Source organism: Pan paniscus, chromosome 21 (genome assembly GCF_029289425.2).
Source record: "Pan paniscus chromosome 21, NHGRI_mPanPan1-v2.0_pri, whole genome shotgun sequence".
In the NCBI taxonomy this organism is placed as follows: domain Eukaryota; kingdom Metazoa; phylum Chordata; class Mammalia; order Primates; family Hominidae; genus Pan; species Pan paniscus.
Window position 1 is genome coordinate 44,651,515 of NC_073270.2, and position 27,849 is coordinate 44,679,363.

The following is a 27,849-nucleotide window of genomic DNA, read 5'->3' on the forward strand; positions in this document are numbered from 1 at the left end:
GGGTTTCACCGTGTTGGTCAGGCTAGTCTCAAACGCCTGACCTTAGGTGATCCGCCCTCCTCGGCCTCCTAAAGTGCTGGGATTACAGGTGTGAGCCACCGCGCCCGGCCTCCTAGCAGGCAGTCTTATGGATTATGAATTTAAAACATGACCAGTCAGTAAGCATGGTTACGCTCTTTTTGTTTTTTCTTCAGCCCTGTAGGGCTGCCGGGGTGCAGGTGGAAAGTAGGGTATAACCAGGGTTGGTTGGGGTTTTACAGGGCAAAAATCGATGAAATGAGAGACTACCCGAGGGTGTAATCAAAGGAGCAGTCCTAATACGATAAGCCGGTATTCTTTGAATGAATGAATACATGGTTAAAGGCAGGTGATAAAGGCGATATGGTTGGCCATGCCAAAGCACTGAGAGCCTAGGAGCAGCGTGGCCAGAGTCTCCGGGAGTCGGCACCTGCCTCTCCTCGTTGTCTAGGCCTGACTGTCCCTGGCCTTGCAGGGCCGCGCAGCGGGGCGGCCGGCAGGGGGCGCGCTGGGATGGCCAGGAGCTCGGCGCTCCCCGCTCTGTCCCTGCTCTGCTGCCCTCCTCGCCCCTGCAAGTTTAAATTCCTCTTAGCAAGCCCAGCATCGCAGCCAATAACGCATCAGAGGGCGGAGCCGTAGAGGCTTGCGCCCCGCCTCGCTCCGCTATTGGAAGGAAAGCAGCCAATGGGAGAGCCGAGGCGGGGAGGTGCGGCCAATGGCGCGGGCCTGTTTGATTCAAAGGTTGCCTATAAAGTGGGACTGCACGCCGGTTCTTGTCCGAGGGCTGTCGAGTCCGAGCGCCGCCATGGCTCTGCTGTCCGAGGGCCTGGACGAGCTGCCCGCCGCCTGCCTGTCGCCGTGCGGGCCGCCCAACCCGACCGAGCTGTTCAGCGAGTCACGGCGCCTGGCTCTGGAGGAGCTGGTGGCGGGCGGCCCCGAAGCCTTCGCGGCCTTCCTGCGACGCGAGCGCCTGGCTCGTTTCCTGAACCCCGATGAGGTGCACGCCATCCTGCGCGCGGCGGAGAGGCCGGGAGAGGAGGGCGCGGCGGCCGCGGCCGAGGACTCGTTCGGCTCCTCGCACGACTGCTCGTCGGGCACCTACTTCCCCGAGCAGTCGGACCTGGAGCCACCGCTGTTGGAGCTTGGCTGGCCCGCCTTCTACCAGGGCGCCTACCGCGGCGCCACGCGCGTCGAGACGCACTTCCAGCCCCGCGGCGCTGGCGAAGGTGGCCCCTACGGCTGCAAGGACGCTCTGCGCCAGCAGCTCCGCTCGGCGCGAGAGGTGAGCGGCCCTCCAGGGCCCTGGGTCGCACGGGAGACCCCCTTCAAGAATGGGAAATTGAGGCCTGCTGAGAGTACGGGCCGGGGCCACTACCTCCTCTGCGCCCTACCGGAAGCGCGGGCTAGGTGGTCCCAGGGTCTCCGACTCACACCCCACTCTGCGTGTCTCCCCCGGATCCCCCGGGCCGCTCCTCGTGGCAGGGGATAGTGGGAAAGCCTTGGCTCCCAAGGATGCGAATTGTGCCCGGGTTCCATCTCCTAACGTTCATATCCCTGAAGGAGGGACCAGAAGTACTCTGAGTTCCAAATTTCAGTCAAAATCAGACTTGGAAAATTGCCTGTTTCCCTGGCTGTCAGCCAACGCTAGATCCCACTTTCAGGAGCTTCTTAGGAGACTCATTACCAAAGAACTTACGCAGGGAAAGTTCCAGAAAGATGGTCTCCAGAGACAACTACGGGGCATTAGGGAGCAATTATTATTGCTAATTACTTTCATGCATCTTATGTTGTAAAAAGCAGATAAACACAAGAGTGGCAAAGTGAGAGCCCTGCCGCTTTTTCTTTCTTGTCTTTTTTTTTTTTTTTTTGAGACAGATTCTCTTTTCCCAGGCTGGAGTGAAGTGGTGGGATCTCAGTTCACTGCAACCTCCGTTCCCCGGGTTCAAGTGACTCTCCTGCCTCAGCCTCCCAAGTAGCTGGGATTACCGGTGTCCGCCACCACGCCCGGCTAATTTTTGTATTTTTAGTAGAGGCGGGGTTTCTCCATGTTGGCCAAGCTGGTCTCGAACTCCTGACCTCAGGTGATCCACCCGCCTCGGCCTCCCAGAGTGCTAGGATTACAGGCGTGAGCCACCGCGCCCGGCCCCCTGCCGCTTTTTCTACTGCCAGAGACTGGAGGGGAAACTGGGGCAAGGGGTTTGTTTTCCATAGGCTGGGTCTGTGCCAGATTGCAGTGGTCTCCTAAAATGCAGATACATTTGCATTAAATCGGCTTCTGTATTCATAGTGGGTTTTGGTCCTACTGTCTGACTCTTAGTATGGCATGGTCATGGGTGCAATGGAGGTCTTGTCTGCTTGCCAGCCTCGATAAAGCTGCAGCAGGGTGCTGGGGATCAAGGAGGAAGAAGGCAGCCTGCAGGTGGGTGTGGCACATAGAGTGTCGTGGCAGACACCTTGGTCTGGAGCCATGGTCAGGTTGCTTGCTGACTGGCAGTGCCCAGCTCCCTGGCTATCTGCCTGTGCCAGGGACATGGCAGATAAAGCCCCAGCCATGTTAAGACTTGTTAGGGCTGGTACCCGAGTGTGTCTGACTGTGGGTGAAGATACCAGTGCATTGTCAGGTTGACATGTCCAAGCCCCGACTCTCACCAATGTTCTTAATGTTCTTTCCCTGACTGGTGGGGTTTCAGTGGTAGTGGATACAGTGACCTAGTGCCTTGCCTTTGAGGGAGTGGTTGTGGGCTGCAGCTAGGCTCTTACCAGCCCTGAGGTGCTTTGGGTGGGCTGAGGGTTTTTTGATGCGGCAGACATTTTCCTTGCGGGTTCAGTGAGAAGATTAAAAAGATGGAAAAGGCAGACTTGTGTAGGTATGCATCCCCAAAGCTCATCTCCAGTAGAACTTGAGCACTTGGAACCTGAAAAATGTAAAGAACTGGTCTGTATAGTGAGAGCTGTGGATTGTTCTAGTCTTTTGCCCAGCCCCAAATTTTAGTGATAGCAAAAGGGCACTGGAACTAGAGGCCAGAGGGAAACTATTAAACTCACGTGCTGGCGTGAGGAGGGGATGGAGCCAGGAGCTCAGACTCTCCCTCATCCCACGGGCATTTTGTAATACTGACATTTCCAGATAGAACCTGCTGCCCTAGTCTAGCTACCCACAGTTCCCTCCGAGATGCTGTATTTGGAACCTGGGCAGTTTTAACTGAGAAAGGTGGTACATTACCTTTAAATCCAATGAGTATTGGCTGGGCGCAGTGGCTCAAGCCTGTAATCCCAGCACTTTGGGAGGCTGAGGCAGGCAGATCACGAGGTCAGGAGTTCGAGACCAGCCTGGCCAACATGGTGAAACCCCGTCTCTACTAAAAATAAAAAATTAGCTGGATGTGGTGGTGCGTGCCTGTAATCCCAGCTACTTGGGAGGCTGAGGCAGGAGAATTGCTTGAACCTGGGGGGTGGAGGTTGTAGTGAGCCGAGATCACACCACTGGACTCCAGCTCTGGGTGACAGAGCAAGACTCCCTCTCGGGAAAAAAAAAAAAAAAAAATCCAATGAGTATTTTCAGTGTGTCCGATAGATGCCAAATTATTTGCTTACTCATTGCCTGCTGTGTATCAGACACTACCATGGCTGGGGCCACAGGGGAAGGCATCATCCTTGCCAACACTTGAGAATGGACAGTGTGCTGATGGGAAACAGTGAGGAGTTTGCTGCAGGTACTGTGGAAAGGGCTAAAGAAAGAAAGTCTCCGGAGTGGCAGTGACCTCAGAGCTGGGTGGGGCTTGCCAGACCTAGGGTATGGGGGCTGGCCCACAAGTGTTTAAGGACCTGGAATGTTTGGGGGCAGCCAAATTCCCCACAGCGGGTTAGTGGTAGGAGAGGAAGCTGGGGTAAGGGATGCTGAAATGAGTTGGGTTTGAGACAGTGCTGAATTTGAGGTCCCAAAGACTGTCTCTTTTGTTTAAAAAAAAAAAAAAAAAGAGCCAGGCCATGGTATCATGCGCCTGTAGTCCCAGCTACTCAGGAGGCTGAGGCAGGAGGATCATTTGAGCCCAGGAGTTTGAGGCTGTAGTACACTATGACTACGCTGTGAATGGCTACTGCACTCCAGCCTGGGCAACACGGGGAGACCCTGTCTCTTTAAAAAAAAAAAAAAAAAGTAATGCTTTCTATTTGCCAGGCACTGTTCTAGGTGATCCCAAGGAAGGTGCAATTATCATCTTCATTTTACAGCTGATAGAACTGAGGCATAGAGAAGTTAAGTGGCCCCGAAGTCATGCAGCTAGAGAATGAAGGAGCCTGTACTCAAATTGAGGCACAGAATGTCTGAACCACTGTTCACCACCACACTCCTTGTGGAGGGTTCAGGAGCCTGTGCTCAGGTGGGGAGAGGTGACAGCAGATCTGGTAGCTAGCTAAGTGCTACTACTATTTATGGGCGTGCATTGTGGACAAGGGAGTGGCTGTGTCACCTTGACCACATCCTTTGAAATCTAGTACCTGTGACAGCAAGGACCATGAAGGTGTAGGTCTCAGGCTGCTTTCAGGATGAAATGAGAAGCTGTTCTGCATCCGTGTTCTGATGGCAAAGGTACCTAATGGTGATATGATTGAGCACTTGGAGTGGGTCAGTTTCTGTGCTAAACCCTTGACCTGAATTACCTCATTTAACCCTCCCAACACTGGGAGGAGGCTACAATTAAGAAAAGACCAGGCACAGAGAAGTTAAGTAACTTGCCTGAGATCACACAGTTAGCATGGGACAGAGCTGGGCTCAAGCCCAAGTCTGTCTAGTTCCAGCTCTGAAGCTCAAGTGTTTTTTTTTTGTTGTTTGTTATTATTTTTTTTTAAGACAGAGTCTTGCTGTGTCACCCACGCTGGAGTGCAGTGGCATGATCTTAGCTCACTGCAACCTCCACCTCCTGGATTCAAGTGATTTTCCTGACTCAGCCTCCCGAGTAGCTGGGATTACAGGAGCACACCACCATGCCCAGCTAATTTTTTCTTTTTTTTTTTTTGGAGACAGAGTTGCTCTTGTTGCCCAGGCTGGAGTGCAGTGGCACAGTCTCAGCTCTCAGTAACTTCTGCCTCCCAGGTTCAAGCGATTCTCCTACCTCAGCCTCCCAAGTAGCTGGGATTACAGGCACCCTCCACTAATTTTTGTATTTTTAGTAGAGATGGGGTTTCGCCATGTTGGCCAGGCTGGTCTTGATCTCCTGACCTCGCGATCTGCCTGCCTCAGCCTCCCAAAGTGCTGGGATTACAGGCGTGAGCCACTGCGCCCGGCCAATTTTTGTGTTTTTAGTAGAGATGGGTTTCGCCATGTTGCCCAGGCTGGTGTTAAACTCCTGGGCTCAAGTGATTCACCTGCCTTGGCCTCCCAAAGTGCTGGGATTACAGGCGTGAGCCACTGTGCCCGGCCACTGAAGCCCACACTCCTAATCCCTGCTGCATACAGCCTCCCTGCCATGAGGAAGGATTGGAGCTTTGGTAGTTTTCAACAGGCTGAAGGTTTGTAACAGTTGAAGATTGGGACTTTTTAATTTCCATGTTGCGTATTCTATAAACAGGAAAATGACAATGACTAGACCTGTCCTTTTCAGGAAGAAAACGAGGTGGTCAGTTTTTAGAGTAGGAGGCATTAAGGCTGGCAGAGAACCTCCTCAACCCATCAACTGGGGAAGGTGGTTCATGATGCCAGGAGAACATAGGTCTCTGAGTTTAGATTTTGTAAACTAGGGTGTGTTTTCCTCTCCCTAGGAAAGATAGAGCCAGATAGATGTTTCTGGTACCTGGAGCAGAGGGATCTGTGAGAATCTTTTGGTGGGTGAATGAAGGAACTTTGAATGCCACATGAAGGGTCCCACTTAACCCCAGAGGTTGGGGCCAGGCTGCAGTAGAGCATGGTCGGACCTCAGTGTTCGCTCCATGCAGCTTTATCTGCCTTCACTGAGGTGGTCTGAGGACCACCCTGCATCTTCAGGAATGTCTCTGGAAGGAGCCAGGATACGAGGCTCCTTGACCAGAGTATAGGCACAGGAAGCCAGCGTTACTTGGTAAATGGTAGCGCCTAATCCTGGCTTTGCAGCCTGAAGGGCTGGTTCTGGGATAGGTTTTATCCAGCAGCTCTCTGACCACACAGAATCACTCAGTGTGTCTGATACACAAAAGATGCTCAGTAAATACTGTAGGGGCCTATTATGTGCACCTTTGCACATTCAGCTACATGCTTTGAGGAGAAATAAAGGGCAGGGGGAAGGGAGTGGTAGATAGGAAGAAAAGTAGTTCAGGTGATTCTGTCTGCCTTTCCACTCAGCAAGTATTTGTCCCTGGGTGGCTGTGCCTGGGGTTTGTGAATCTGCCAGCCCCTTCCTTGACTCTTGTTTCTATATACCTTTCAAAGTGTGGGCATTCTGCCACACTGAATGAGGTACAGTGTTTAAAAACAAATGGTTTGGCCATGCGCAGTGGCTGATGCCTGTAATCCCAGTGTTTTGGGAGGTCAAGGCTGGAGGATTCCTTGAGGCCAGGAGTTTGAGACCAGCCTGGGCAACATAGCGAGATCCCATCTCTACAAAAAGTTAAAAAATTAGCTGGGTGTGGTGGCATGTGCCTGTAGTTCCAGCTACTCAGCAGGCTGAGGCAGGAGGATTAGTTGAGCCCAGGAGTTGGAGGCTGTAGTAAGCTATGATCATGCCAGTGCACTCCAGCTTGGGTGACAGGGCAAGACCCTGTTTCTAAAAAATAAATAAAAACACAATTACGTATAGCATGGCTTGAATACAAGCTGGCTGCTTACCAGGTGCTCAGGCGAGCTTCACCAAAATTGGAGGAAATACTATTTTGAACCTTTTGAGAACCCATATGTTTGCTTCCTAAGCAAGTTTTTGGATAATCTTGAATTATACAGGATATTTTCCCTAGATACTTGCTGTAGATCCACCCCTCCACCACTGTATCTGTTGATGACGCATTCAGCTTTTTGCCTCTGTTGCTGTGTGAACTGGGATTTGGCTGGGCTGTGGCCGCCTGCCTGGAAGGGCTACATAGCCTCATTTTGGCAATGTGCTTATGAATTGGCTGTCTGGCTATTCCTGGTTTGTTGAATGAGAGTTCAGAGGCAAAGGTGGTACCACCATGAGGTTCCAATTCCTCAGAGTCACGTTTCTTACCAGTGCCTATTCTCTTTTGTTCCAAAGAGGCCACTTTTGCTATGCTCTTTTGTTCCAAAGAGGCCATTTTGCTATGACCTCACCCTCGGGCATCCTCTTGATAACCTGAGCGTTAGTAGTGGGGATCATTGCGTTCCCAGAGAGCCCTGCCAGGAGGAGTAGCAGCTAAGAAATCTGTTGGGGGCCCCTGGCATTTACTTGGATGTATCTGAATGAAGGCTTTCCTGTTCTTGCACAACTTTCCTCTGCATTACAGTAGAGCCTGTGTGGTGTGATCAGTTTCTGTTCCAAATGCTCATGTCAGCCCCAAGCAGGGCTTCTCACCCTCAGCACTGTTGACCTTTTGGGTTGGATAATTCTTTGTCCTGAGGGGCTGTCTTGTACATTGTAGGACGTTGAGTAGCATCCATGGCCCCCATTCACTCGATGCCAATAGCATCCCTCACCCCAGGTAGTCATGATATTCAGTGTCTCCAGAGTGGGACATAGTTACTGATGAATGGGCACAGAGTTTCTGTTTGGGGCTATGAAAAAGTTTTAGAAACAGATGGTAGTGATGGTTGTGAATGTAATTATTGCCACTGAATTGTACACTTAAAAATTATTAAGATGGCAAACTTATCTATTTCACCACAATAAAAAAATGTCTCCAGACATTGCTAAATGCCCTCTGGGGGCAAAATCGCCCCCAGTTGTGAACCACTGGCCTAGAAGTTCTCACTAGTGCATCATTATGGGACATTACCCACTGGACTGAAGTGTTGCTACTATTTATCCCTTCCTTTTGATTTCATGTGTCAGGTTAAGGATTTTAGAATTTAGCCATTTCTTTTTAAAAATATTGTGGTAAAAAATACATAGCAAAATTTACCATTTTAACCATTTGTAAGTGTACAGTTCAGTGGCATTAAATATGTTCACACTGTTGTGCGGCTGTCACTAGCCGAATCTCCAGAGCTGTTTCAGCTTCCCAAAGTGAAACTCTGTACCCATTAAACACTAGCTCTTCATACCCTCCTTTCCTGGCCCCGGCAACCACCATTCTACTTTCTGTCTGCCATTTCTTTCTTTCTTTTTTTTTTTGAGAGTCTCGCTCTGTCGCCAGGCTGGAGTGCAGCGGCACCATCTAGGCTCACTGCCAACTTCTGCCTCCCGGGTTCAAGCGATTCCCCTGCCTCAGCCTCCCAAGTAGCTGGGTCTACAGGTGCCCGCTACCACACCCGGCTAATTTTTTTGTATTTTAGTAGAAACAGGGTTTCACTGTGTCGGCCAGCATGGTCTCAAGCTCCTGACCTCGTGATCTGCCCTCCTCGGCCTCCCAAAGTGCTGAGATTACAGGAGTGAGCTACCGTGCCTGGCCTCTGTCTGCCATTTCTTTATTCTTTTCCCTTAGTGTCTAGCAGACAGTAATGAAGCTGCAGAATTCTTCTCTGACTTCTTTATGGATAGAAGGTATGTTATTTCAGGAAAAAAGAAAGCAAAACCCAAAAATGTAGTGGGTATATTGGCTTAAAAAAATCTTGAACCCGGTCTCTACTAAAAATACAAAATTAGCTGGTTGTGGTGGCACATGCCTGTAATCCTGGCTACTTGGGAGGCCGAGGCAGGAAAACAGCTTGAACCTGGGAGGCGGAGGTTGTGATGAGCCAAGATCGTGCCATTGCACTCCGGCCTGGGCAACAAGAGTGAAACTCCGCCTCAAAAAAAAAAAAAAAAAAAATTCTTGATGCAAATGATATAACCTCTGGAAGGGAATTTGGCAATATCTAGCAAAATTTCAGTTATATTTACCCATTGATCTACCACTTCCACTTCTCTGTATCTTGATATATTGGCAAAAATATGAATAGTTGTAGACAATAGGCCATGCGTTGCAACACTAATTATAATAGCAAAACACAGGAAAGAGTTCAGGTGTTCGTCAGCAGAGGATGAGTTCATCATTGTGAATAAACCGATTCGTCTCTGCAGTGGAATATCCTGTAGCTCTAAGAAGGAATGAGGACTAGCTCTGATATGCGGTATCTAGAATGGTACTGACCAGTGTAGTAGCCATATGAGGCTATTAAAATTTATATGGATTAAAATTAAATAAAGATTCAGTTCTGTCATCTTGGAAGGTTCTATTGGGCCACGCTAGTCTAGAACAATGTGTAGTAGTCCATGCTACCTTTTACCTATAGGGGGATATAAGCACATATACATAGTTATATACATAATACACATGTTTATATAAAACAAATATGTTTATATACACCTGTGTATACTTGTTTATATTGAAAAAATGGAAGAATATACAAAAAACTAATGGAAATATTATCTCAATGGGGAGGAGGGACAAGGATGGAAACTAAGTATCTTTGAAAGTACCTTGTTTTGTAAATTGGATTTTGGAACTAGGCAAATGTTTTACATACTTATAAAATAAAAACAATTCAAAATGATAAGCCCTCCTCCCCCTACCCCCTAACTTCTTGGTGCTTTTCCCTCCCCTTTGAAAAGCCCACCTGCTTGTGTACTTCATGCTGGAATAGTACAGAGTACTGAATAGTGGTCAGTCCCTCCAGAGATCAGTGAAAACTTTGCTCCTGCCACCCTCTGGTGGCCCTGCCAGCACTTTCATCTAATACTTAAATTGTTTTATTTGGTTGCTTGTTTGTTTGTTTGAGACAAGTTCTCATTCTGTTGCCCAGGCTAGAGTGCAGTGGTGCAATCATGACTCACTGCAGCCTCGACCTCCCAGGCTCAAGTAATCCTCCTGCCTCAGACTCCCGAGTAACTGGGACTTAAAGGCACATGCCACCACGCCCAGATAATTAAAAAAATTTTTTCTGGAGACAGGATGTCAACTGTGTTGCCCAGAGTGGTCTCAAACTCCTGGCCTCAAGTGATCCTCCCACCTCAGCCTCCTAAAGTATTGGGATTACAGATGTGAGCCACCGTGCCGGGCCTAAATTGTTAATTTGATAATAGCCTCTGAAACAGAGGGAAAACAGTGCACACAAGCAAGTTTAGGTTTCGCTGTGGGAATTTACATTCTTTTTTGTTTTTAAACCCCAAAGATGTCAAGATAGTTACTTAAAGGTTTTTGACAAAATCCCAAGGAGATTATTTCTGTTCTATTAAAACATGTAATACATGGAGAGAAAATATATCTTTTGCTTTTTTAGCAAGAGGGTCCTGAGAGAGTCAGGAGAGGAAGTGAAGGATCAATGGAGGCCATGTGTTCAGCTGGGGGAATGCAGCAGCCAGGATGTTATTGACCACAGCACAGGCTGACATTGAATGTGTGCAGATCTTTGGTGGAATTCCAAGCATGTTGCACACCTGACCTCACTTTATGACTCTGGGAGGGAAGGGAGGGAAACTGAGGTGCAGTGAGAAGGGGTGATCGGTACGAACTTCCTCCTTCACACAGAGGAAGAAGAGCTAGAATGAGAACTGGAATGACTGGCCCTGAGGGGCCTCTTGGGGCTGCACATGTGCCTGGTCAGAGCCTAGACCTGCCCATTGAGTGTGTGTGAATCACTGACTTCACAGAGCTGGAAGGGTTCCTTGTTTCAAGGACACCGAGACTCAGATGGAATGGCTTGTCCAGGGGTAGTGACAGAATCGGGACTAAGAATATGAGTAGCTGCCATTTAAGGGCTTTCCATATGCCAGGAACTGCCAGCAAACACTATGAGATAGGTAGTGTCAATCATCCGTGGTGAGCTTGAGCCCATGCACTTCATGGGCTACGCCACTGATCCTTTAGTGTTTGTTCTAAGCTTCCAGTCATGTGAAAAACTGCCCATTAAACTTGTTTGGAATGATATAAAATACTGAGTATAGTACTTTTTTTAGATGGCTCCGGAGTCACAGAGACCTGGGTTGAAATTCCAGCCCTTGTACTTGCTTAAGTTTGTCACCTTGAACAAGTTACCTAACCTCTCCAAGCTTTGGCTTTCTCATCTATAAATTGGGGATGACAGGTAATGGGGTTTTGAAATTTCTAGATAGCACTTTTGAACTTTTGTGCAAGAAGGCAAGCAGAAAAGAGTTCAGTTCTGCGTGGCAAGTGACATAAACAGGGTCTGTGACCTTCCCAGAGACCAAGAAGGCCATCATGACGTCTGCTGTTCAACTACATAGGTTCCCAAGTCCCTTGGTACAAATCAGGAGGGGACAGGTAGAAGGACTGAGAGAGGTAGGCTTGTGATTTGTCACCTGAGATGATGATGTGAGAGTGGACACACGTGCAGCTGCTCCAGATATGGCTGGAGAAGTGCAGGAACAGTGGGGTCCTGGTCAGCAGGCCGGCCATTATGCCCCTGACCAGCTGGATGCGTCCTCCTCACGTCTCCTGTTGTAACTGACTTGCACTGAGTTGCAAATTGCAAATGGGTGTTGACCCTGGAAGGGACTCTTGAAAGTCACCACTCTCACGACTTTCTAGTCCTTAGAGAGTGGGTGGGCTCCATGCAGCACAGACTGGGAGAGTGCCATGACTGTGGGCACTTGATGTGCAAGGGCTGCCTGCCTTCCAGACATGCCATTGTCCTTCGCACATTATTGCCTCCAGGAGTGGGAGCAGTGGCCAAATACACATCAGGTGTATTTCTGGACCCACAGGCTGCAGCATGAGCACCGGACACCTAGGAGATGCATCCTGGCTTGGAAAGCAGGACTCGGCCGGTTAGTGGATGAGTCCAGGTCATTGCTCAGCTCAGTGAAGAGAGTGTCCCTTCAGTCTAGCCCCAGGTCTACTTCAGCTACGCAGGGATTGGTTGCATGAGGGCTGGGACACAGGAATAGGGGGATGGGGATGGGGATTTGAAGGAAGACTTCCCTACTGATTGCTTCTACAGTAGGACTGTGGACTTTTCCTCTGTAAAAGACAAGTACTTTTGGCTGGGCATGGTGGCTCATGCCTGTAATCTCTGCACTTTGGGAGGCCAAGGTGGGTGGATCACTTAAGCTCAGAAGTTGGAGACCATCCTGGGCAACATGGTGAGATTCTGTGTCTACAAAAATTAGCCAGGTGTGGTGGCATGTGCCTGTAGTCCCAGCTACTTGGAAAGCTGAGGTGGGAGGATTGCTTGTGCTTCAGAGGCGGAGGTTGCAGTGAGCCGAGATCACACCACTGCACTCCAGCCTGGGCGACAGGGTGAAACTTCATCTCCAGAAACAAAAAAATAGACGAATATTTTTAAGAGTCCTGCTTTAGTAAGAAAGGAGGGGATGCTGGGTGTAGGGGAAGTCAGGGGAAGAAAAAAACCTCCATCAACCCTACGCACCCTGATGGTGTTAAGGACTAGTGTTCAAATCCAACGCACAGGAAAGGGTGAGGCTTTAAAACCAAACAATGGAACAAATAGCAAATTAGGTCTTTACTCACCATATAACAAAAGTGTTGCACCATTGTTTTGTTAAGTGGTGAATCAAAATTCAGCTTGGCCGTGTCTTGTGCTGTGGGCCCCCAGGCCCATGCCCCTGCCTCCAGCAGGTCTCTAATCCAGCAGCTGGGCTGGGTTTTTCTGGTCTCTGTTCCAGTAGCACTGAGGGAACGTGTCCGTTGGCCCGTCACACTCTGTTACCCCTGGCTTGTCTCCTGTCTCATTAGACTGCATTCTTGAGGACAGGGATTGACACTAGATCCTCAGTGCTCAACACCTGCCTGCCTCGACTGGGTCCACAATGAAGATTTGAAAGAAGAGTGGGAAATCAGAGAGGCAAGCAGGTGTGTGCGTTTTCCTCTTTAGCTTTCTCCTGTGAGCTCTACTCTCATTTGTACACCTGCATATTCCAAACCTCTTTCTGAAGGTTTTACTGCCACCTCAAAATCCGTTTCGAAGCTCACCCCTCACTCTTGCTTCTTGTCTTGTGTTTCCTGTTTCCTTGTATCTGAATATCCCTCTCCTTGTCATCCTCAGCCCATGTCGCCCACTGCTCGGCTCTCCCATGATCTCCTTCCCTCTTCTGCAACCCTCATTGCTTCTGCCATGCTACTGATTTGTCTTCATCTGGTCTCTAGTCCTCCTAAACATTTATTGAAGTTGCTTAACCTGAAGAATATCCACGTGACTGCTGTGTTGCAGGTCCTGTGTTGGAGGAGGTGGGCCCAGATCTCTGACCTATACCAATCTCTTCTGGCATCAGTTTCTTCCATCCTGTTGGATTCTTCACTTCGAACTCATTACTCTTATACAGGCAATGTGGGGAAGATTGAAACTGATTCCTTGGTTGGCATTCAGGGCCTTCTGTGATCTTGCTCATTCATCTGTCTTTTCCAGTCATGTCCCTGGCTCCCTTTCATACATGCTGTACGTTCCAGCCAGACTGGTACATACCCCGTCATGCCCTACCTCTTCCTCTGTTATCATGTGGCTTCCTGCGGGAATGCCTTCTCCTCCCTTCACTTCTCCCATGCCTTTGTCCAAATTTTGTCCTTGTGATTCAGCTCAAATGCCATCTCCTCCGGGAAGCCTTCCCTGCTCTTATCTGGTAAGCATTTGAGTACCTATAGTGCCCATAGTCCACCACTGGAGGAGACACCTTGTTTTTGTTTTGTTTTGTTTTGTTTTTTGAGATGGAGTCTTGCTCTGTTGCCCAGGCTGGAGTGCAGTGGTGCGATCTTGGTTCACTGCAACCTTCACCTCCCAGGTTCAAGTGATTCTTGTACCCCAGCCTTCCTAGTAGCTGGGATGACAGGTGCACGCCACCATGTTCATCTAATTTTTTGTATTTTTAGTAGAGACGGGGTTTTACCGTGTTGGCCAGGCTGCTCTCAAACTCCTGACCTCAGGTAATCCACCCACCTCGGCCTCCCAAAGCACTGGGATTACAGGCATGAGCCATCATGCCCGGCCCCCTTAGTTAAATTGCTTAGGCTGTATATATCATTTTGCCTCTCTGCATCCTGTGTCCTCTCCTTGAGGTAAGTTGGGTCTATGTCAAATTCCTCATAGCCATCTTTCTGCCTAGTGCAGTGTGCAGCCCACAGCGTGCTCTGAGGAGGTGCTGGCTGCATAATAGCACCTGTTTCCTGCCTTGCCCTCCCTGTGCTAAGCCCTTTCCATGCTTCGTTTCACTTAATCCTCACAGCAGCCCTTTGACCCAGATGCTATTAATTTTGTCTTCCTGAGGAGGAAACTGAGGCTCAGAGAGATTAAGCCACTTGCCCAGGATCGCACAGCTGGTAGGTGGTAGAGCTGGGTTCTATGCCCAGACCTTTTGCCTTTAATTCCTGTTGTATGACCCGAATGAGTGGGATGAATAGGACTATCAAAATAGGATGTGTAAAGCCAGTGGAGGATGTAAACTTCAGAGGATGCCACAAATTCAGAAAGAACGCTTCTCATTTTTTAAATCACTGTGTTCAGTGGGTTTCAGCCATGCCCTTTACCAAGAATAGCCCACAGCTTAGACCATCATTAAAAGGGGTGGGGAGGGAAAGGCAGCAGGAGAGTAACTGGTCTTCTCGACCTCCTCACAGCAATGACTTCCCAGGAACTGGTGTTTCAGGGTCTCACATCCTAGTAGACCAGGCCCTGGAGTGTTGGAGAAAGACAGCCAAATTGCCTTTTTGCCTCTTCATTCCTTCTTTAATCCCCCAAATCCTTAAGGAGTCATGACTGTCATATACTGTCCTAAGTCCTCTGGGACCACAGAAATGAATCAATCCCATTCAAGAGCCTTTGCTGCAGGAGAAGGAGTGAAACCCATAAATGAATAATCCTAACTTTCAGAAAAAGAGTTAATGTGATTCTGAGAGACAGGCTTTTACTGTGGAAATGGGGAGGAAGGAGAAACCCTTATAGCTCCAGACTACAGAAGAGCCCCCAAGCCTCGGCTTCCTTAGTTAACACCCCCAGCTTCTGACTCAGTTTGTCAGGACCTGTTTCTAAGCCTGGAGGTTTGGGCACCCCCACTGCCCTGCCAGGAGTTTGCTGAGGACCTTGGTTTTAAGCCTGCAAAGGGTGTGATTAGAGGCATTGTGGCAGGAGCAGCCTGTCTTTAAAAGAGCGAGGAAAGCTAGGCGGTGTCTCCCTGTGTTGAACTGTCTGGACGGCTCCAGCTCTGGACTGGTAAAGTGAATAAACGAGCAGATACTAAGGGATCCTTTGTACCTTGCACTTTATGTAACATAGTCATTTAGTTCTCGATACAACCCTATTTTGCAGCTAAGGAAACAGACATTTGAAACAGCTGTAATTTGCCCAAGAATGCATGGCTAAAAGGTAGCTCTTAATTGTAGTCTGATGCTAGGTGTAGAAAATCACTTGGGAGGCATGAATGGAGCCACGTTGTTGGGGAGAAGAAAGGCCTGTTCTGAGCTTAAGGGCAGAATCCTTAGGAAATATTTCCCTGTTCTTTGCTGTGGGCTTGCACTATGGACAGATACCAAAGAACTGCAGAGAGAACCTTTTACTGAGGAGAGGCCAGTGCAGTGGAAGCCATTTGGTTAGAACCTGCCCAACAGACAGCTGATCAGGCCTGGCTGGTAGAAAGAACAGAATGTTAACAAATATGGTATGCAGTGTTAAGGAGGCAGAAGAAGGGAGAATCCATGGGCCTGCTTCGATTGCTTTCGAGTCATGAGTTGGTGAATGGGACAGGCCTTAAAAAAGTCAGAGATTATGATTCAAAACCAGACAATAATTTAAAAGATAGATTTCGAGAATGCTACCCTCCAGAAGGGCCCTCAGAGAGAATCTGAGGTTTTATTTACTTGTTTAACGGACAGCAAACTGAAGCCTGGTGGGGAAAGCAACAAGCCAAAGATGACAGTGTGTTACCCACAGAACCAGACAGCTTGCTGATCTGAACTCAGCCTGTAAGACAGGAGTTTAGTGGAGGAATAGAAGGTGAATGGAGCAGGTTCATAAGAGAGCAAGGCAGTGGATTGATCTGTATTTTTGAGAAACCTGCCAGCATGGAGTTGGGAGTGTTAGCTAGGCCAAGTCAAGATTTCTAGGACACGGGGCCCAAGTGTCTTTGGAGATGCAAAAGAGTCCATGGTGAGGGGGGCACCAACACTGCAGAAGGAGGAGGGAAGGATAACTGTTGGATAGGGATCGTTTCCCAGTTCTGAGTGGAGTCCAGAGTCCAGACAGCGTGCTGTAAGGTGGTGTCCTATAAGCTGATCATGTGCTCTTCCCTGTTTCACCTGTAGGTGATTGCAGTGGTCATGGACGTGTTCACAGACATCGACATCTTCAGAGACCTGCAAGAAATATGCAGGAAACAGGGAGTTGCTGTGTATATCCTTCTGGACCAGGCTCTCCTCTCTCAATTTTTGGATATGTGCATGGATCTGAAAGTTCATCCCGAACAGGAAAAGGTTTGTGGTACACTATATCCAGTTTCACCATAGTCAACAAACTTGACCAAGAATCCATGATCTACAAGGTAGCTGGTGGCGGTATCCCTGTTTACAAGGAAGGGACTGAGGCTGTGAGCAAAGTCATTTGCCTGGTCTTACAGAAAACAAACAGTACCTGTGACCTGGCAATTCTCCTAGGTGTCTACCCAAGAGAAATGAAAATATAGGCCCCCACAAAAATTTATGTATGAGTTTTATAGAAGCATTATTCATAAAGCCAAAGAGTGGAAACAATCCAATGCCCATCAACTGATAAGTGGATAAACGATATGTTGTCTGTTCATACAATAGCGTACTATTCACCTATAAAAAGGAATGAAGTGCTGATACATGCTACAGCATGGATGAACCTGCAAACGTGCTAAGTGAAGGAAACCGGTCACAAAAGACCACATATGATATGATTCCATTAAGTCAGAATAGGGAAATCTATAGAGACATTGATTAGTGGTTGCCTAGGGCTGGGGAGTTGGGGGAAGGACGGGATTATTGCTAAAGGGTACTTTATTTTAGCACTTTCTTTTTAAACTGATGAGAATGTCCTAAAATTGACTAACGGTGATGATGGTTGCATATATCTGTGGATATACTAAAAACTACAGAATTTGTGTTAATTGTATGATCTGTGAATTAGATCTCAGTTAAGCTCTTTAAAAGAAATGTTAGGATTCAAGACCTTGGCCTCTCCCCTGTACTGTCCTGCCTCTTAATAGAGCCTGGACCAGCTCCCTTGTTGAAGGCCTGAAGGCCACCCTGGAAGTTGCTGCTTTTGACAGTAGCTCCAGGAGGCTGCCCTTTTAATCACAGCAACCAGTATTTGTTGAGCCCCCACTCTGTCTTTGGCACCGCTCCATGCTTTTTTTTTTTTTTTTCCTGAGATAGAGTCTCACTCTGTTGCCCAGGCTGGAGTGCAGTGGCCCAATCTAGGCTCACTGCAACATCCCTCTCCCAGGTTCAAGAGATTATCCTGCCTCAGCCTCCCAGTTAGCTGGGATTACAGGTGTGTACCACCACACCTGGCTAATTTTTGTATTTTTAGTACAGATGGGGTTTTGCCATGTTGTCCAGGCTGGTCTTGAACTCCTAACTCAGATGATCTGCCTGCCTCAGCCTCCCAAAGTGCTGGGATTACAGGCATGAGGCCCCACGCCCAGCCTGCTCTGTGCTTTTAACAAATGTTATGTAACTGAATCCTCAAAGCAGCCCCTATCAGGTAAGTGGCACCTGTGTTTTAGACCAGGAAATAGTGACACAGAATCCAAGTGTCCACCACTGCAAAGTAGTGGACCTAGGGTCTGCCTCCTTGTATGTCTGCCTCCAACCCCAGTGTCTGTAATCACTATCACATGCTGCTGCTGTTCATTTCTCATTATTGTAAAATTAGATTTTATGTCTATTTCTCTGATTCTGAAAATGACCCAAGTGTTTCAGTGGAAGCCTATACAACATAGCTAGCTAGCTTGGTCACTTTCATGGAAAGAAGCAAGAAAAATTGTCATATTTATTACAGAATTTTTTTTGTTGTTGTTGTGTTTTTTTGAGATGGAATTTCGCTGTTGTTGCCCGGGCTGGAGTGCAGTGGCACAATCTCAGCTCACTGCAACTTCTGCCTCCCGGGTTCAAGCGATTCTTCTGCCTCAGCCTCCTGAGTAGCTGGGATTACAGGTGCCCGCCACCACACCCAACTAATTTTTTGTATTTTTAATAGAGACAGGGTTTCACCATGTTGGTCAGGCTGGTCTCAAACTCCTGACCTCAACTGATCCACCAGCCTCGGCCTCCCAAATTGCTAGGATTACACGCATAAGCCACCATATCCGGCCCAGAATTTGTTTTTTAAAAATTAAGCAACCCATGGCTTCTCAGCCTTTTGGCTAAGATCAAGTGTAAAAATTAAGCATCTTAACCTGTGAGCTTCAGAACTTTATTTGTTCATCACCTGTCTGAGTATCTATTATGCACTGGGTACTAGATATAAAGCAGTCAGCAAAACGAATTTAGTCTTTGGTACTATAAGTTACTGCCTAAGAGACTCTAACTTACCACCTTATTATTACCAAGCAATTTGGTTTACAGAATTCAGATTCTCCCACAGAGTTCTTGTTGGTTGCCTCATGATAAAGACAGGATTGGGGTTTCTAGACCAATTGAGATGAGACAGCCATGTAACCCAACAGGTGGTTAGAAAGTGAGTCCAGGTGGACCCAAGGAAGATACACTTTGGCATGGAAAAGAGCATTATCAGCTAGCCAGGTAAAGAAATTGAAGGTATCAGTGTTTAATTTCAAGGTACTCTTTCTATAATTAAGGCTATGCATTAGCAGAGAAATCACCGAATTGTTCTGGCCACAACTTTGATCAAATGATTTTCTCTATTTATCTACTAGACAGAAATCTATGAGCAGGCACCGGTTCAGTTGCCTACTGTTGGTTGTTTCCTTCATAGGTGTCCAGATCCTCTGCAGGGGGGTTTAAGAAGGCCTATTTCTGGCCAGGCATGGTGGCTCACGCCTGTAATCCCAGCACTTTGGGAGGCCGAGGCGGGTGGATCACGAGGTCAGGAGATCGAGACCACCCTGGCTAACACGGTGAAACCGCGTCTCTACTAAAAATATAAAAAATTAGCCAGGCCTGGTGGCACACGCCTGTAGTCCCAGCTACTTGGGAAGCTGAGGCAGGAGAATCGCTTGAACCCGGGAGGCAGAGGTTGCAGTGAGCCGAGATCGCGCCACTGCACTCCAGCCTGGGCAACAGAGAGAGACTCTGTCTCAAGAAAAAAAAAAAAAAAAAGGCCTATTTCTCTGGCCTCCCCAGTTTTTGTAGTTTTACCTCCTTCCTGGGGAAGCACTGTCTTCCCTGGTTGCTTGTGTCTCCTGTTCCTCTCTGTGCTAGTGAATTTGTGCCCCTTGCCATATGGGGGCTGATGTCCCCATGCTCTGCCTCTGTAGCTGGTTCAGAATGTTGGGTTGTGCTGTCTGTAGGAACTTGGTCACACATTGATGTGCAGGCGCTCACAAGTGCTTTGGCCACGATCACAGAGGCATATGCAACATTCAGATGTGTGTCAAAGGGAAAGAGACAGAAAACCACACCTAATCTGCCCATAATGGTATTTTTATGCTTATTATATGTTGATCCTTTAAGACTTGGCTCAGGGGTCATCACCTCCTCCAGGAAGCTCTCCTCCCACCAAGTCCAGGTGTACCTCTATGACATTCCCTAGTCGTTTTTCTTTTTTTAATTTTTATTTTGAAATAATTTAAGATTTATAAAGAAGTTACAAAAATAATATAAGAAATTCCTGAATACTCTTCACCCAAGTTCTCCACATGTTAACATCTTACAAACCTCAGTACAAATAACAAAATCAGGAAATAAACTTGGTATCAATACTATCTAATTTACAGACTTAATACATTTCCCGGTCGTTCCACTAATGCCCTTTTTTATGGTCCAGGATCCATTCCAGTCCAGGATCACACCTTACATTTAGTTGTCAAGTCTCCTTCATGTCATTTAATCTGGAACAGTTTCTCCATCTTTCTTTGTCTTTTAGGGTCTTGACCTGCCCCCCCCCCACCCCCCCGTTTTTTTTTTTTTTAAGAGATAAGGTCTCGCTATGTTGCCTAGGCTGGTCTTGAACTCCTGGACTCAATTGATCCTCTTCATCAACCAGCCTCCCAAGTAGCTGGAACGACAGACATTTGGCACTGCGCCCGGCTGGATCTTGACACCTTTAAAGAATACTAGCCAGCTGGGTGCAGTGGCTCACGCCTGTAATCCCAGCACTTTGGGAGGCTGAGGTGGGCAGATCACCTGAGGTCAGGAGTTTGAGACCAGCTTGGCCAACATGGCGAAACCCCGTCTCTACTAAAAATACAAAACAATTAACCAGGCATGATGGCACGTGCCTGTAGTCTTAGCTACTCGGGAGGCTGAGGCAGGAGAATTGCTTGAACCTGGGAGATGGAGGTTGCAGTGAGCCGAGATTGTGCTACTGTACTCCAGAGTGAGACTCCACCTAAAAAAAACAAACAAACAATTTTTTGTAGAATTTGGGTTTGTCTGATGTTTTATCAAAGTTAAATTCAGATTACGCATTTGGTAAGAAGACCACAGAAGTAGCATTATGTCTTGCCATAGTTTTGTTTTGTGTTTTATTTTTAGCTTATTTTGAATACTGATAGATTAACAGAAGTTGCAAAGATTGTACAGAAAAGTTTCATGTACCCTTCACCCAGTGTCCCCAAATGTTACATCTTATGTAACTTATGGTACAATGTCAAAACCTGGAAATTGACATTGGTACAATGTGTGTATACAGCTTTGTGCCATGTTATCATCATGCATACATATCCAGACAGAAGTTTCCATCACCACAAAGATCTCCCTCCTCCTGCTCCTTTATATAGTCACATCACTCCCCTCTCTTTAACCCCTAGCAACCACTAATTTGTTCTCTATTTCTATAATTTTGTCATTTACAGTCTATTTTGTAAATGGAATTATACAGTATGTGACCTTTCAAGATTGGCTTTTTTTCCCTCATCACAGTGCTTTTGAAATCCATCCAAGATGTGCATGTATCAACAGTTTGTTCCTTTTCATTGCTGAGTATTGTATGGTATCTTATACCATTCAACCACTGAAGGACATTTGGATATTTCCAGTTTTTGTCTGTTATGAATAAAGTTGCTGTGAACATGTGTAGAGGTTTTGTGTGGATATAGGTTTTCATTTCTCTGGATGCTGTTATGTGTTACTGTAGTTTCTAAATCAATTAGTTTTCTCTCTCTTATTCTAGTCCTTGAAGGTAAGGAGCATGCCTTACATCTCCGTTGTCTCAGGGCTTGGCACATAGTAGGGGCTCTCTATGTTTATGGAATCAATGAGTCAAACAAAAATCTTACACGTTTAATTTAAATGTGTGAGATTTCTAATGATATAGAGCCACTGGTCTGCTCCAGAGAATGCAGATTGTTGTAGTATTTTGTATGCCATTGTTTATACATTTATGTGTGTCATTTTACAGGAATAATTATGCATACATGTGCAGTATATTGCCCCAGCATACCACCACCAGTGTACGTTTTTGGTAATTATGTATTTGTAGGAGATGTGACATTGCTTGTTAAGCCACATGTGATATGAGTGTTTCTGCCTCAGCAGGCCTGTACTAGAGAAGGCCTGTCCTGTGTTCCTATTCTCCATACCCATTATGTTGTTGAGGGTGAGTGAGGATGGACTGTTACTCTAATGTGATGCCATTAAACAAACAAGTTGGAGGAAGATCAGCTTACCTTCTTTCAGACTTTGCTCAAATGTTCTTTATTACTAGCATGTTTTCTTTGATGATTTTATCCCACACATTTTGCTTCAGAATCATTTCTTGGATTTGGGATTCTTGTTTAGTATCCCAAAAAGGTTGAGTGTTCTTTTAGAACACATACACGCATGAACTAAGGGTCTCAAAAGTAAATATAAGAAAAGAACAGATGAGAAGATGGACCAAATGTAGAAGTAACATCACTTGAGGCTTGAGAACTGTCTGGCTAGTGTACCGTGTATACTGTCACTAAATGGTGACCCTAAGCCACGCATATGCCAATAATTATATCTGGGAATTATAAACTAAGCCTTTTTGTCCTAACCATTTGCTCAGCAGATGAGTATTGCTGAATTGTTCGTTTATATTTCTCCCACTCCCTGCCAACAGTTAATGACAGTTCGGACTATCACAGGAAATATCTACTATGCAAGGTCAGGAACTAAGATTATTGGGAAGGTTCATGAAAAGTTCACGTTGATTGATGGCATCCGCGTGGCAACAGGCTCCTACAGGTAAGTTTCTAACCCGTCCAAGGCTTATTAATCTAAACTTTTCAGAAGAAGCATGTCATGTAAAGGTAAAAGCCTTTTCCTCTCAATGGGAGCCTCTATGGCCATGCATTCTGATATGCGTGCATCTTTGTATAGCAGCTGGTTATCAAAGCCTCCTGTTAGAGGCAGTTTGGGTGGGGGTCAGTTCCCCTGTCCTGTAGTCCATAGATTAAAATGCAGAAGTTGAACTTGTATTGAGACAACACAGTCAGCAAGTCCTAGATTTCAAGCCTTGGCCCAGGTCTGCAGGGGACGAATTGGGGGTTAACAGCAACACACAGTCTGGAATCCTGGTTCCTTAGGGATCTGGACCCAGCTTGCCCTGCTCACTTGAAGGTAGGGGCAGTTGCAGGCATCTCCATTAGTGTTGAAGGCAGAGCCAGAGCTGTCAGCTTTAGACTCAAATCCTCCACGTTGCTTCAAGCCTTGTAATTTAGAGCTTTAGTCTAGAAAATACTGATTATGTTTCTGACCCACCTTTGAAGTCTCACATTGGCAATGGCATCTTAAGGTAGACAGCAGGAAGGTTGAAGAGAGGGTGGGGATAATGAGTGGTTTACATGAATCTCTAGAATTTGTGCCATTTTTACGTATGTGGCTCCAATGGTTGTATGTTTTGCCGCCTCTGCAGTAGATTGTCTGATGGTTTGCATGAGGTGTGTCTGTAGAATTTTAAAAAGAAAACCCCATTTTTGAAGAAACACACAACCCTGAGTGATAATTACGTGTCAGCCCTGGGTAAAGGTAGAAATGTTAAGGCTTGTGGAAAATGAGGCAGTAAGATCAAGAAAATCTTGACACCTTTCTTTTTCAACAATACCCTCATTGCTCAGAACAAAATTTCAACTTTCTTCACCAAAGAGGCTGTGGGAAAAAACAAATTGAACTCTTTTTCTTGGAATTTCCTTTTGTAAGAAGTTTATTAAAAAAATTTGTTTTTAACCCAAGTAGGATTTATCTATATTAACCAAACTTAGCTACAAATGGACTTTTGCTGTTCTAAAATATAAAAACTACCCTCTCCAAATGAAATTGATGACGATGATAGCTTCCATTTGTTGAGGAGGTTTTATAATCTTGGTGTTGGATAGGTGCTATATTTACATTATCTCATTGAAGGCTTTCTTTTTTTTTTTTTTTTGTGATGGAGTCTTGCTCTGTTGCTCAGGCTGGAGTGCAGTGGCACCATCTTAGCTCATTTCAACTTCTGCCTCTCAGATTCAAGCGATTCCTGTGCCTCAGCCTCCCGAGTAGCTGGGACTACAGGCATGCCACCATGACTGGCTAATTTTTGTATTTTTAGTAGAGATGGTGTTTCGCCACGTTGGCCAGGATGGTCTCAGACTCCTGACCTCAGGTGATCCGCTGGCCTCGGCCTACCAAAATGCTGGGGTTACAGGTGTGAGCCACTGCACCCGGCCCGGCCTCATTGAAGGCTTTCAAAAGAATCTTCCTTCTCAGGCTTTGAAGGCAGTTTTCAGGGGGACTTTGCATTAGCCATATCTTGGTTACAGGAGACAGAGTTGACTGTGTTCTATGATCTCTATTGGAAACCTACTTCTGGTACAAATACCACCATTAGTGGGGTGATGGCAAGTGTCAGCTAACTCTCAAACATACTGACTCGAAGAACCCGGAAGGAAGTATAGAAAGATACAGTTGGTTTTCAGTTCATCTTGACGTAGGAGCCACACACTGATCAGAACACTATATCCTGGTTCTGATGTTTTCGAGTTGACTTTTGTTCTTAGGCAGGCTCTCCCTTTGAAGTCAAGGATCCTGGCTTTGTTTATTTTTTGTTTTTGAGACGGAGTCTCGCCCAGGCCGGAGTGCAGTGGACGATCTCGGCTCACTGCAAGTTCCGCCTCCTGGGTTCACGCCATTCTCCTGCCTCAGCCTCCCGAGTAGCTGGGACTACAGGTGCCCGCCACCACGCCCGGCTCATTTTTTTGTGTGTTTTTAGTAGAGATGGGGTTTCACTATGTTAGCCAGGATGGTCTCGATCTCCTGACCTTGTGATCCCGCCGCCTTGGCCTCCCAAAGTGCTGGGATGATAGGCATGAGCCACCGTGCCCAGCCAGATCCTGGCTTTCTTATATGGCCTTTAGTAGCTGTCTCCCAAAGGGTGAAACTCTTTCACTCAGAATTATTATCAATCCCTTCTGTCAGAATCCATTTGACAAAGAAAAAAGAAATCTCTGAAAAATTACTTGGCTCTGGTGGGATCACATGCCCACCCTGAATGAATCCCTGCATCCAAGGGAATAGGATACTCTGGCCAGTGTGGACCACATGCCTGCCCCTATTGTGGTTGGAGAGAGTATGATAATGAAAGCTTTCTGGGGTACAGGTGGGTGTGAGTTCTGCTAGCAGAGGAGGGAGGCGGGGAAGGGACACTGTACAGGCAAGGGCACATGGCCACTAATCAGCTGTAACATGTTTTGAGCCATGGTGTTTTGTGAAAATGGCAGCACAGCCCCATGACTGTGGGTCCTCCACTGTTAGTGAGGAAGACTACTTCAACAGCCACAAGGACAAGCTTGAGGGCGGGAAGGCCACTGATGTTGCCACTCAAACAGTAGCAAGGAGCAGGGCATTAGCAATTCATAGGTCCTAGGGCCTGATCTGGAGTCCAGCAGTAGCTCCCCTCTGTGATAATCCCTTTATCTGGTTTCCTTACCTTTAAGATGGGGGTGCTGGCCTAAATAGTTTTCTTACCTTTAAAATGGGGATGCTGGCCTAAATATTTAGAAGCCCTATTTTTTATTTTTAATTAATTTTTTGAGATGGAGTCTCGCCCAGTCATGGAATGTGCAGTGGTGCGACCTCAGCTCACCACAACCTCTGCCTCCTGGGTTCAAACAATCCTCCCACCTCAGCCTCCCGAGTAGCTAGGATTACAGTCATGCACCACCACGCCTGGCTAATTTTTTATGTGTTTTTACTGGAGACAGGGTTTCACCATGTTGGCCAGGTTGGTCTCGAACTCCTGACCTCAAAGGATCTGCCCACTTCGTCCTCTCAAAGTGCTGGGATTACAGTTGTGAGCCACCGCGCCTGGCCCCCTTTCCAGTTTTTAAAAACTCTGAGGCAAGGACCAGGTGAGGTGGCTCAAGCCTGTAATCCTAGCACTTTGGAAGGCTGAGGTGGGAGGACTGCTTGAGCCCAGGAGTTCAAGACCAGCCTGAGCAACATAGCAAGACCCCGTCTCAAAACAAATAAACAAACAAAAAAACCCTCTGAGGCTGAGCATTTAGTGTGTTTGTTAAACAGTTGGCCTTTTTACTTTTATGGTAACACACATAAATGTTATATATGTGTTAAGGCTAGTTAAATACATGCAAATGGTAGGTATGATATCACCAAAGTTGTGACCCTTATGTGGTAAGATACCTGTGCTATATTATTCAGATGGACAGTGAGTAAACCAAAATTGCTCATCCTTACCAGCTGCTGTTTGTTTCTTTTTAATCCTTAAGTTTTACATGGACAGATGGCAAATTAAACAGCAGTAACTTGGTAATTCTGTCTGGCCAAGTGGTTGAACACTTTGATCTGGAGTTCCGAATCCTGTATGCCCAGTCCAAGCCCATCAGCCCCAAACTCCTGTCTCACTTCCAGAGCAGCAACAAGTTTGATCACCTCACCAACCGAAAACCACAGTCCAAGGAGCTCACCCTGGGCAACCTGCTGCGGATGCGGCTGGCTAGGCTGTCAAGTACTCCCAGGAAGGCGGACCTGGACCCAGAGATGCCCGCAGAGGGCAAGGCAGAGCGCAAGCCCCATGACTGTGAGTCCTCCACTGTTAGTGAGGAAGACTACTTCAGCAGCCACAGGGACGAGCTCCAGAGCAGAAAGGCCATTGACGCTGCCACTCAAACAGAGCCAGGAGAGGAGATGCCAGGGCTGAGTGTGAGTGAGGTGGGAACACAAACCAGCATCACCACAGCATATGCTGGTACCCAGACTGCAGTCATCACCAGGATAGCAAGCTCTCAAACCACGATTTGGTCCAGATCGACCACTACTCAGACTGACATGGATGAGAACATTCTCTTTCCTCCAGGAACTCAATCTACAGAAGGGTCACCAGTCTCAAAAATGTCTGTATCGAGATCTTCCAGTTTGAAGTCTTCCTCCTCTGTGTCTTCCCAAGGCTCTGTGGCAAGCTCCACTGGTTCTCCCGCTTTCATCAGAACCACTGACTTCCACAATCCTGGCTATCCCAAGTACCTGGGCACCCCTCACCTGGAACTGTACTTGAGTGACTCACTTAGAAACTTGAACAAAGAGCGGCAATTCCACTTCGCTGGTATCAGGTCCCGGCTCAACCACATGCTGGCTATGCTGTCAAGGAGAACACTCTTTACTGAAAACCACCTTGGCCTTCATTCTGGCAATTTCAGCAGAGTTAATTTGCTTGCTATTAGAGATGTAGCACTTTATCCTTCCTATCAGTAACTGCTCCATGTTCAGACTCCTGGTTTCTTCCTGGCTTACAGTGGACATCATCAGCTTCCTGCTTTGAAAAATATCTTATGTCCCTAATTGCCTTTCTTTTACCTGACTTTGTCACCTTTGTTGTCTTTGAATTCTATAGGCTGCATATTATTTTACATGCTTTGTTTTGTCATGTATATACCAGGTATTGGTTTTAGGGTTTCAACACTATGGATACAGGGGTTTGTTTTGCACAGTTTTAATAGTCATGCACTACATAATGATGTTTTGGTCAATGACAGACCACGTATATGTTGGCAGTCTCATAAGATTGTAATACCATATTTTTACTATACCTTTTCTATGTTTAGACACAAATACCATTATATTACAGTTGCCTACAGTATTCAGTGCAGTAACATGATGTACAGGTTTGTAGCCTGTTTTGCATTTTTCTTAGGTTGTATGCTCTTCTGTTTTAAAGGGTTGAATCACCAGCATTTTTGTGATCAAAATCCTATTTAGAAAAAATAAAACTACTTTCTGTTTATCTCTTTAGAATATCTGTATTCTTAGCATTAAATAAATATAAACTTGCGCTTCTGTACTTTTTCCCCCCTCTCTGACACTTTTCTCTTTAAATCTGGGAGTATGTCACAAATAAATGCACCTCATAGGTATAGGTATATAGATATCTATATCTGAAGGTTTTTTAAATAGTGTCAGGGTGAGGAAGAGGTAGATGATCCAAACTATAGAAGAGAAAATAGATCCACTTAACCTTCCTCAGCATCATGAATATTGATGTTACTCTATAGTTTGAGTGAGGAAACTGGCCAGAAATAGCAGGCCTTTGCACATGCTCTGCCTTTTCTCTTTTTGAAGAAAAAGCCTGAGCTATTTCAGTAGGTCCTTAGTACTCTGGTACTCTGCTTGTCTACCAAAGGAGGCGTTGGTGTATGTTCCTATATTTAT

The 27,849-nt window shown here is 46.7% G+C and overlaps 1 protein-coding gene across 1 annotated transcript; it reads left to right on the forward strand.

The window, feature by feature from the left end:
- Positions 1-713: 713 nt before the first annotated feature.
- FAM83D (family with sequence similarity 83 member D) lies at positions 714-27,428 on the forward strand. Its single transcript, XM_003825889.4, has 4 exons — positions 714-1,300; positions 16,345-16,512; positions 22,271-22,395; positions 25,914-27,428. Exons 1-4 carry the CDS (start codon positions 734-736, stop codon positions 26,893-26,895), a joined length of 1,842 nt encoding a protein of 613 aa, XP_003825937.1. The 5' UTR covers positions 714-733; the 3' UTR covers positions 26,896-27,428.
- The last annotated feature ends 421 nt before the right edge of the window (positions 27,429-27,849 follow it).

Coding starts and splice junctions, on each gene's coding strand:
- FAM83D (XM_003825889.4), top strand. CDS start 734: ATGGCGCGGGCCTGTTTGATTCAAAGGTTGCCTATAAAGTGGGACTGC. Junction 16,513..22,270: donor TTCATCCCGAACAGGAAAAG/GTTTGTGGTACA, acceptor CCCTGCCAACAG/TTAATGACAGTTCGGACTAT. Junction 22,396..25,913: donor GTGGCAACAGGCTCCTACAG/GTAAGTTTCTAA, acceptor TTAATCCTTAAG/TTTTACATGGACAGATGGCA.